Raw genomic sequence first — 12024 nt, 5'->3', positions numbered from 1 at the left:
GTAATGTAGTAAAAATGAGACACTGGTGCTTCCCCTGTCTACCTGCTAAAGAGAGGAATTCAAGGAATGGGTACTGGAAATTATTTGGCACTTATTAAGGAAGACAAAGTACTTCAGAAGTTATAGCTAGTGAGTGGGATAAAATGAAAGAACCATTTCAAAATAGGGTAGAAATAGAAGAAACATGCTTAAGAAGTAACAAGAATTACTTGGAGGAGTTGACAAAGGTTAAAATATTTCAGAATAAGGAGAAACTCATAGAACAAGAACAGGCAAAACTGCAGAGTGCTAAAGATAAAATAAGGAAGTACATGGATAATATGCATAAGTTTAAGAAAGACTGCTGTTACACAACTGCTTTTTGATAATTCCAAAGTACAAAAACTTTTAGCACAAAGACTTAGCAACAGAAAGTAGAAAGGGTTATTGCCAAATGTAGGTAGCCTATAAAAAAATATATATATAAATAAATAATAAAATAAAATAACCAGAGATCTTGTACAGGTTATAGATAGTTACAGACATTTTATAAAAAATTATATAAAGCACAGAAATGTGGAAATCAAGAAAGAGCACAAATAGAAATATTTATAGAAGACAAATATGCCAACTTCGCTGAAGTACAGGTCAACACTAAGGGACTCTGGCTAACAAAGTTTGCAGATGACTGCAAACTGGGAGCCATTATTGAATCCCCAAATGATGTGGATACTCTAACAAAAGGGCCTTACAGAAACAGATGCTTGGTGCCAGAGCCATGGGCTCAAGCTCAATGCCAAGAAATGTATTGTTATCCCCTTTGGGAAAAAACATGTATCCATGAATTACCATATAGGTGGCAGTACACTAAACACAGAAAGTGTGATAAGAGACTTAGGGACACAGGTGGACAGTGGTCTCACCTTCGATAACCACATCGCCACAACAGTCAGGAAATCCTTCTATGTGGCACACCTCATCACGAAGGGCTTTTCATCCAGAAAAAAGGAGGTCATTGTCCCACTGTACACATCCCTCATTAGACCCATTATAGAATACAACGCCCCATTTGGTATGTACCTCTCAAGACATCTGCAACAACTGGAAAGGCCTCAGAAATACCTCACTAAAAGAATCACAGGCCTAAAGCAGATGCCCTACGCTGACCGCCTTAAAAAACTCCAGCTATACCCTGTCGCATGTCGTCTACTCAGAGGCGATCTCTGCTTAACATACAAGGCCATGTCAAACCCAGAGCTGTTGGACATGCTACACTTAAAGAAATCCCAATCCCTCAGAGCTACACGCTCCAGGGATCTAAACCTTGTCATCACAATAAACAAAACATGCTGGAGGGATAGGTTCCTGACCCAGAGACTCCCCAGACTCTGGAATAGATTGCCCATACATGTCAAACAGAGTGCCTCTTTGGACATCTTCAAGAGGAACCTTGACGATTGGATGGGAGAAAGGAAATTCACCCCAGGGATCACGTCAGTCGCCCTGCTAGACAAGGGTCCAGGAAAGTAAATAATGTGGGAAGAAATAGCCAGGGAATTGTTATGGATAGGCTTGTATAGGCCCTAGGGCTGATAGCCTAGTACCAACCTATGAACCAAGGTTACAGGCAGATGAGGCTCAACAATTAAGATAGGAGCAGATGAGATAAAAACATTGAAGTATACCCAATCTGTAGGAAAGTCTCTACGAATAGATGGTATTCCTGTGGAAGTCTGAGTGCTAGGAGGGAAGAAAGTGATAAAGATCTGTAAAGTTTTGATTAACAGTATTTTAAAAGGTAAAGAACCAATACCATCCTGGGAAAAACGGTGGTGGCTGTAATGTCTAAAGACTGTAAAGACCCAGCAGATCCAGCTTCATTATAGGCTCATTTCCATTTTAAACCATGATTATAAAGTGGTTATATCTATAATGGCAAAAAATGGCAAAGGTGATGCCAACATTTATAGGTACAGACTAGTGTGGTTTTATGAAGGGGAGGCAAACATTTGACAGCATTAATAAAACAATGATCCAGATGGAAGCAGGAAGATGGTTCCTTTCTGATAAGTAGCACATTTACAGAGGAACCAGGTAGGGGTGTCTTCTTTCCCCTTTATTTGCAATATATTTAGAACCACTTGCACAGGAAATAAGGCACACAAATTCAAGGCTATAATTGGTATGGTAATCAATAAAAGTTGGCTTTATTTGCAGATAATATTTTGGACCTCATATAACCAACAAAGGATATCTCAGTGTTGTGAAATATTCTGAGACAGCGCTGTTTTTTTCTGGGGGGGGGGTATACAACTAATGAAGATAAAACAAAGGCTACAGCTATAAGTTATGTCCCCACACATTAATTGGTCCAGCAATATCCATACTTATGGGACATAATAAAATGGAAGTATTTAGGAGTACGGAGTAAATTCATTTGGTTATGGCAGCTAAGGACTTGTGGGAAGAGAACAGATAAAAGATAATAAACTGCGAAGATGGGAGTTCTTGCCTATGGGTATGGACAGCAAAATACAAGCAGTAAAAATGTTTTTTTTGTCCCTTTAGTTTTATACACGGCTCAGGAATATTTTTATCAACCAGAGGAGAGGCTGTGGATAGTAATTAAAAGAGTTGAATTATTTTATTTGGGAGGGTAACAGGGCAAGAGTCAAGTGAGATAGGTTGATCTTCCCAAGAGAAAAGGGAGGTTTAGGATTACCTAATTTGAAGGGATATTTTAGAGGTACACGTTTAAGGCCCTTATACTTAACCCAAGCAGAAATCTACAAATCAAAGTGGAAAGGGATGATGATGAACAGGGAGGAAATTCAAGAAATAAGCAAAGAATGGGGTTTTTGGATGTAGATCCTTAAGAAAAATAACAATCATACAGATTATTATATTCATAAAGTAGCAAAAAATACCAACTAAGCCAACATAGGAATGGAGAAAGGAGGTACTTCTGATAGCTATGACTGCAATTAGAGGTACAGAAAATAGACAAGAGGGGGCTGGAATTTACTGAAGGAAGCTAGCAAAGAAACCAATAGATTGGGAACAAATAATTAGAGAAGCAAAGTTTATAGAATGGGAAGAGGTCAGGAAGACATCTGGATTGCAGGCCAGAGACTTGCCTTCCCCATCAGTATAGAGAACGAAGAATGAATAGGGGAATCCTAAATGAAATACCTGCACTGGTTGAGTTTTTTACTGAATGTGGAACAGAAGCTGCTGTTAAAAAAGGGATAATTAGTAGGGCACAAATTATTGCACGATAACTACAGAAAACAATCAGAGGTCGTCAGAAAAAATTGGGAAGAGATATTATATCTGCAATTCACAAAGTAACACTTGGAGGACATGTTTATGGAGCCCAAATATGCAACAAAGTCTAGCAAATTAAGCATTTTTGTCTGGAAGTATTTGCACAGGTACTTTTATACCCCAAGCAGACTCCAAAATAAAAATTTCCTTAGGTAGATGATAAATGTTAAGAGGTGTAATGAAGAATGAAGTAACTGGGAACATATGTTTTTAAAGTGTAATGAGTTGGCAGATTTTAAAATTCCCTGCAGAATACTAGATCAGGAACACTGGGTGATTAAATGAGTGTAACTAATGAAATGATTATTTGGAGTTGAACTACAGGATCAGAGTTGCCTAGACATGGCGGGGCATTGTTAAGTTTAATTCTGGTGGCTGCTAAAAAATAATTACTAGAAAATGGAACTCAAAATCTAAACCAACAATACTTTAAGTGAATATTGTAACAGAAATAACAGGAAACAGGATCTTTAGAAAAAAGCTAGGAGTACATTACATATAAATAAATGGAAACTGTGGGAACAATACATACAGGAAAATGTTTTGAAGGAGGAATGAAGTTTAAGTGAAGGTAGGGATGGAATAATTTACGTAATGCTTAGATAAAACATCACATATATTGTTACATATCCTACAATATATGTGAAAGTGAACTTATTCATATAGTTTGATTTCTTTTATATAAATGTTTGCCTATGCCACAAGTGACAATTCAATAAAGGTGTTAGAAAAAAAAAAAAAAAGGTAAAAATATTGCATGGTCTTCATCAGAAAACAGAAGTTATCATGGTCCAGAATAAGGCATACAGGAGGATAAAGGAACTTCAAAATTTTGGGGAAAAGGTACTGCTTGCAATGAAGTTCATCTCATCACTATCAGTATTTAAAAACAAAAATGAATACATGTGTAATAGGACATTCCAACAGGAGATAAAACCTCTCAAAGCCCAATGGGTTTTGAGCTTTACATTAATGAAATCAAAGACACTGCAGCATATCAAAGGAGAGGTGCTACACTCCTGAAGTGCAATCCTTTAGAGGAAATGCTAAACCAAAGTCTCCTGAATAGAAAGACTGATGTTAAATGTGTTACAAAGCTTTTCAATGAAGAATGATGAAAAATGGAATTTTCCAGTGTCCAGAAGGGATTTCTATTGCAAGTGAAACAGCACCTTGGACTTCCGATGGAGTCACCCCTATCATAAAGAGGACCTGCTCTTGGTTTCTTGTTTCTTTGTGCAACAAATGACACTGCAATTCAGAAATTTAATCATAACATGACTGACTTCCTATCTATCTCAGAAACATGGCTAAAACCCTATATAAAAGACTCTGAAATAATTCCACCTAACTACTCTATCATTAGGAAAGACAGGTCCCACAAAAAAGGCGGTGGTGTAGCTCTCCTATTTTCAACCTCCTTGCTAATTACTCCCTATAACAAACCTATACCACACTTTAACAACACTGAATTACTCCTCACTCTCCTTCAAGTCAATAAGCATAAACACATATGTCTAGCATCCCTCTACATCCCCCCAGGGGATAATATTTCCACACTTGAAGATATCCTCTCCTGGCTCTCCAACATCAGTAATGAAACCATAATCTTAGGAGATGTAAATATCAACTGGGCCTCCATTCAGTCTCCAACTAACCCCCTTAACATCAACCTATATAATTTTTCCCAGCTAATCAACACTGTAACACGTCCATCTAAAAACCTCTCCTGTGGCACTATTCTAGATTGGATTCTAGTTTCACATCCCCACTATTATTCTGACAGTGGTACTCTTCCTGACTCTCTAAGCGATCACATGCCCATCTTCACTCACCGACTCCCCTGTATCTCTTACAACACCCACAATTATGTTACTACCCGCAACCACAAAAATTTTAACACAATAACCTTTTTAAATTCTCTAAAAGCAATTAACTGGAATAATCTAAGGACATACCCTTAGAAAACGCAGTTGCCCACTTCAACTCTACATTCTTAAAAATACTAGACTCCCAAGCCCCTTTAAGGACAAAGAGAATAAAAAATAATTCCGCTCCCTGGCTAACCAAAAAAACACTAGCTACCATGCGCCTTAGAGATAAAGCCTGGGCACTTTATCAGAAAAGAAAGACCCCTGAACCCCACATTGAATACAGAACCCTTTGAAATAAAGTAAAAAAGCTTATTATCTCAGATAGACAAAATTACTTCCTTACACTCCAAAACAATAATAAAACAAATCCACAGAAATTCTGGAAAGGAATCTCTACCCTCCTTAACCCAAGCAAACCACACACCCCTACCCCTGACCCAAATGCCCCAGATTTAGACTTAGCTACTCAATTTAACTCCTTTTTCGTTGAATCTATTAGCAAACTAACTTCCTCATTTCCTACTTCCACCTTACTATCCAATACACCCTCATCCTCTCCTGCCAACAATCCACCCTCCACTTCTGCTCCTTCCTCATTCCCATCTACTCACTGTCTATCCTCCACCTCTTCTCCTACTCTAACTTCCTCATCATCCTTACTATCCTCCAATACTCTCTCTCTCCACTCAGCTCTATTCTCATTAAAACCTATACCCACTTCTACAATAAAGAAACTCCTTCAAAAATTGAAGCCTTGCACTAATGCACCTGATAACATCCCCTCTTACTTCCTAAGCATAGCTGCTGAAGCAATTGCCTATCCCATAAGCATCCTAACCAACCGCTCAATCCTGGAATGTACAGTACCCCAACTCTGGAAACAAGCCTATTTCATTCCTCTGCATAAAGGCGGCAATAACTGTCAACAACTTCCGACCCATTGCTATCCTGTCCCCCATTTCTAAACTTCTAGAAAAGTGTGTCCAACTTCAACTCTTACCACATCTCTTAGACAATAACCTTCTAACCCCTACACAACATGGTTTTAGGCCAAACCATAGCACCATGGCAGCCCTCCTCTCCTATCTTGAAACTGTAAATAAAGCACGTGATTCTGGCCAAATTGTTTCTACCCTACTACTTGACCTCTCTAAGGCCTTTGATGCTATCTCACACAGCCTGCTCTTAACTAAACTTTCCAAACTTAACCTTTCTCCCTCCTCTGTGAACTGGTTCTCCAGCTACTTATCAAATAGCTACCAAGCTGTAAAATGGAAAAAGGCCACTTCCTCTTTTCTTAGTACCCCCACCGGAGTTCCCCAAGGCTCCATACTTGGTCCTCTTCTCTTTAATATATTTATAAATGATTTCCACAAATCTATCCCATTCTCAAACATCATCCAATATGCTGACGATTCTACCATTATCTGCTCTGCCACACCTACCCCCATGCTCCAAAAGCTTACACAAGAAGCTTTCTCAATTACTGAGCATTGGATGAAAATAAACCATCTAGCTCTCAACGCCTCCAAAACTAAACTAATGGTATTTACCCCCTCTAAAACTACTCCTTTCGATATAAACACATTCTTGATTACTAGTCAAAACAACTCATTTCTAGAACTGGTGTCTGAAACCAAGTTACTTGGTGTCCAAATTGATAACCAGCTTAATTTCAACTCCCATCTACAACTAAATATTAAAAAAAAACATCAAAAACTAGGTATGCTCTACCGTCAAAATCAGTACCTCACAAGGACCTCTAAAATCACTCTCTCTTCTTCCTTTCTTATTCCCTCCCTTCTCTATGGAGCACCACTCCTAACTAATCTTCAGTCCTCTCTAAAAAAACAACTTTCCTCTTGCTACAACAAAATCGCCAAGTTCGCTAACAGCCACAGGTCTTCCACCCACCACTGTTCGTCTCTCCAAAAACTAAATTGGCTTGAACTACCAAATCATCTCAACTATACTCAGCTAACCCTAGCCCATAAGCTCATTAACAACCCCTCTCTTTGTCCCTCCCTGTCTTCTGCTTTTAAGATGCACCTACCTGATAGAGTCTTAAGGTCAAACAATCAAAACCTATTAGAAGTACATAAACCAACTCGTCCCCCAGGCAAAAACTTACTATCCTTTAACCTAGCTCGTCTTTGGAACTCACTCTCACCATCCATTCGCACCATCTCCAATCATTACATGTTCAAAAAATCTCTTCACATACATCTAAAGTCCCAATGGGAATGCTCTTGCTCCCACCCCTCATAAAAATATGGTAATCTTCATCTTCCATTCATTCTCAATGTCATTTGACTATACCTTATATAGCTAATGCTCCCTACAAAATAACTACTCTGTATGACAAAGCAATATTACTTCTTCAAAGCCCAAACACCTCACATTTTTCACAAGATTGTATTGTTTGAATGTATCTCAAATTCGAAATCAATGTTTATATTATTTTTTTTTACATTTGTATAATTATCATTAGTAATCTATTGTATGTACCTAGTCTGTTTGTTGCTTGTTTTTGGAGCTTTTCTATTGTATGTACCTAGTCTGTTTGTTTATTTTTGGAGCTTTTCTCCCCAGGACTCCATTGAAAACGGGTTCTTTTAGGCCCAATGGACTATCCTGGTAAACCAACTGCAAATAAATAAATAAATAACACCAATTCATTGTTCAGTTTCCTAAGTGAATGAATACAGAGCATAAAGTTTGTTGCCATAACCCTTACCCAGTAACTACCTAATGAATATTTGCACATTTCACACATGACTGTTTACAGAGCTTATTATGCTTACATAATTGCACTGCTCTTACTTTCACAAATTAATATCATATGCATCAGCTGGCACTGAACTAGTCTAAAGAAGCTAAAGAACTATAGGCACGAAAGAAATTAACTGGATGCCAGAAATAATAAATACGAATTTATTGAGCGCTTTTGTCACAATTACGTATGACTTCTTCAGAATAAAAATCATAATCTCACACTCAGTTTTATATTGAAATCATTTGCCAAATTACCATACATAATTAATATACATATGTAATTTTATTTTATTTTTTATTTGTTTGCTTTAGTCTAAAGAAGCTGTTTAGCAAACATTTCAGCTATATTACTGCACAGTATTAATCTCTTGCTAAATTTGGAGGTCTGAACTGCACACAAGTGATAAAAACCAATAGGACTATGTGAACTTAATGAGGTCTTAAAAACCGGTACAAGGCAACTGTGTTCGCCTACAGTGGCGGGACAGTGATGGTATTCAGTTCTAAAAAGAGCAATGGTCACACCTCTTGTGTATACCTGGAAACTTCCACTGGTAGGACCTAACAGAAAAGCTGGAACAACAGAAAATTACATGGCTGGTTCCTTGTGAATCACATCCAGATTAACTGATTCCTTTCAGATCTCTCATACATTACACAGACAAGGACACCTTGTTCAAAATCTGTTGCAGTCACAGCTACAGCTTGCTGTCAAGTACAACTGAATGTAGCCCTGCAACATAAAATAAGATAAACACTGAAAAAAATTACATGGGTGATAAATTGACTGATGGAAAACAGCATGAAAATTGTAATTCAGCAGAAAAAATATGACAGATTAGGCAATGTAAAAGAATATATGCTTTTTTTTTTTCTGTGATACGAAAACTATCATTAAAGAAAAAATAAAGTACGGACCTGTTGTTATTACGACAGTTACGACAATTTATGCACTCTGCAGGGTCCGTCTGGGGTACTGCTGTATACATACCTCCACCCTGTTCAAAGAAAAAGGTACAATAAGCTTGAATCAGACCACCCTTACACAGATCCAAGTAACTTTTTTTTGAAAACAAGCCATCATAGACTGCAACTTCTTTGCTCAAAAATCAGGGAGAAAGACAAAAATAAATTGGGGATAAAAGTCCAAAATCAGGGATTGCTTTTAACCATCACTCTAATTCACCTTACGCTAATGGAGCATGTTTTGCATCAATCTGCATTTTCAGAACACGTAATATAAACTAATTCCTAGCATTAGTGATTAATATTCAGCATTTTAAGAAATGTTTGAATAACAGTTTTGAAAATTTAGCTGAGTTAATAGTTCTTTACAAATTAACTGCAGTTTAGTATTAAAGTGTGAGAAATTTGACCCCTGTATGTAACAGGTGTTACTTGGGCTGAGATTGTTTGTATTGCATTCACAGTTTTAACACTGTAGCTACAAATTGGAGTCTTTGTTAATCTTTCTTCCCCATCTCACTGATTTGTCTCAACAAAACTCTGTAAGCAACACAAAAACTCTAACACCAGAAGTAACAAGCACCTTTTGAGAAAATACAGTGTAAAAAAATGCAAAATAAAATTGATACAAAATAAATTTTAAGATTTCTTGTTCATTTGAATCTGAAAACTAAAGCCTTTCTTTTTTCAGACTACAGGCTACAAAATATTTATCCAAGGCATGATGCTAGCAAGCTGCAACTGATACGGCACATTTAAATGGCAATGTTTAAAGAGATGTTTTCTAAATGGCTCCGTAGTTGGAATAAGTGCATCATTACTCTGCCACTCTCATTAGCTTTCATGAGGTAACAGATGACAACAAATACATGAAAGAAAAAGCAAACCGAAATGAACTTAGACATAAAATAAATGGAATTATTAAATTATGCTTTTTCTGTTATGTGCTCTGTTTAGTGTTCTATTACAGGGAAAAGGAGTCACATTTTGAAAAGAAAAACTTGATATTCGGGTAGAGTTCTCCTTTATACAAGACATGCTTTATACAACACAGCACATAGGAGATGCAAAGCATCTGCTGTAATTCTGCCACCTAGTGGTCAAAATCAACAGCTTAAAACTGCTACAATAGACTATTGCAAATTTGCTTCTTTTAACAAGAATGCAAGACTGAAAATCACAGTAAGGAAATCATCAGGCACAATATCTTTATCCCATTCCCATATCTCAAATATATGGTACTATTAAGTCTAATCTTGTAAACATCTTGCATAGCACTATCATCCCCGGGGATGGAAATAAATCATAACATTGGTCAAAAGGAATTGCAAAAAACTGCTGTAGTTTGTGACAAGCCAAAGACAGTATTGCAAAAACACACTAAGTAATCAGGAAAACAGAGCACAAAATTTAAAGGAGCTAAGAGGAACAATTTTTTTCCACAGCTTGGCTGGCAATAAACGCCCTCACCGTTCGATAAAAGGGACAACCATTGATGTGAAACTGCTATACAAGTATCCAATTACCAAATGACAAAGCAAACAGTCTCAAATCATTTTGAGTAGTAGAACACTCGGTTACTTGAGACTGACAGCTGTAGTAACCATGGCCTTTCAAGGTACTGCCGGAGGAATATCCACCATAGAAAGAAATAGAGCTCGGACTATTCTTGGTATGCAGTGTCACTGTTCTGAAAGTCTAAAATAAAAAATGGTAAGGTCTCAATACAAGGATGAAAGGATCTTGACCTAGGGAAGTGCCTCAGTGAATAGCACTACACCTCCTTACAAAAATAATACTAGAATAACTCACTGCAGGCATGAAAGAGTTGGGAAACAAACCAGCAACATAAAGATACACATCTGTTAAAGGAAGAGAGGTAGGTCCCCAACACCTAAAAGGGAAAACATACTGGTGCTGTGGTTACTGCTGTAAAAAAACTTGAACAGTGAAACCCACATTCTTGCAAGACAAGTCACCTCTGATCACTTTAACCAGCTTTAAACAGCTGCTTTCGAAGCATGCTGCATCTTGACCTATATACAGCTCGCAACAGCTCTTAATATTCTGGTTTGGTACTCAGATGGAGTACCTTCAGTGGCGAGTTGGCTTGCCCTTTTCCCTGTGCATACAAGAATTCTCTGGGGTCTCTTGCTTCCTCCTATATATTTGAAAGACTTGTAACTAGTGACCTGTTGAATTTCTATACTGTCAATGTCTGCGAATGTGGTGTATGTATGTGTACAAGTCTGCATTCTGTGATTGACTGACATTCCATCAAGGACTGTTTCTTTGCTTTACACAGGCTGAGTGCTAAGACATGATCCAGTTCCCTCTGATCAAGAAAAGGATAAAGCAGGCATCATCAAATAAATGACTGAATGAATGAAAAAAAAGAAAACCATAGGAAAAAGTAACTGATGTGCAGCCTCGATTCACCAGTTTGAATTTGTCAGTTATTTTGCTCATCATGCATGTAACTCTTTCATGCTTTTAATTTCTTTACTGTAATACACGTTTTGTCACCAGCAGAACAAATTCAGCAGCTCTACAAATTCTCTGCCCTGTCATGGACATACCGTACAACTGTTGCTAGCTAAATTTGCCATAACCCAGCTTCATCCTACTGATGATTTCTGCATGAAAAACAAAGTAAACACGTGAATCAACATTACCTTAAAAATATAGCATTTTTAATATGATAAATGTGGTGTAGCTCCATTTAGTGTAAATGAATGACACACTGAATGTGGCACTAACCCATGAAATGCCATGCACTTTCCCATGACATAACGTGAATCATTCCACAAATGCTGTGCATTACCAATTACTTCAGATTAGCTGGACCAGTTCTTCAGTGTCATGCAGCTCAAAACTGGCACCAGGTCATCATAGCACCAAGTCCTGCATGCAGGCAAGGCCAGCTCTCACAGGTCTGTGCAGCTTCAGTTCTTGCAGCTGCATTACTCACAGTGCTGCATAGCTCCAGTTACTGCACCGTTCCTCTTACTGTTGTACAATCACACTTACTGCAGATGTACAACATAAGAGATGTGCAAGCGCTAGTAACTACAGACATAAAGGGACAGCCTTACAGCCTGGT

At 37.7% G+C, this 12024-nt stretch overlaps 1 protein-coding gene across 2 annotated transcripts in view; it reads right to left on the bottom strand.

Annotated features, from left to right (window-relative positions):
* Positions 1 to 12024, bottom strand: part of CDON (cell adhesion associated, oncogene regulated) — a 717042-nt gene that overhangs the window by 67692 nt on the left and 637326 nt on the right. For both annotated transcript variants that reach the window (XM_044080828.1, XM_044080827.1), the window contains exon 18: positions 8874 to 8953. In XM_044080828.1, the coding sequence (XP_043936763.1) occupies positions 8874 to 8953 (80 nt within the window). The remainder of the gene's footprint in view (positions 1 to 8873; positions 8954 to 12024) is intronic.

This window comes from Protopterus annectens, chromosome 8.part0, assembly GCF_019279795.1.
Source record: "Protopterus annectens isolate FY-2018-M chromosome 8.part0, PAN1.0, whole genome shotgun sequence".
Taxonomy (NCBI): Eukaryota; Metazoa; Chordata; order Ceratodontiformes; family Protopteridae; genus Protopterus; species Protopterus annectens.
The sequence above is the reverse complement of the archived record's forward strand: the minus strand, read 5'-3'. Positions and strand labels throughout refer to the sequence as shown.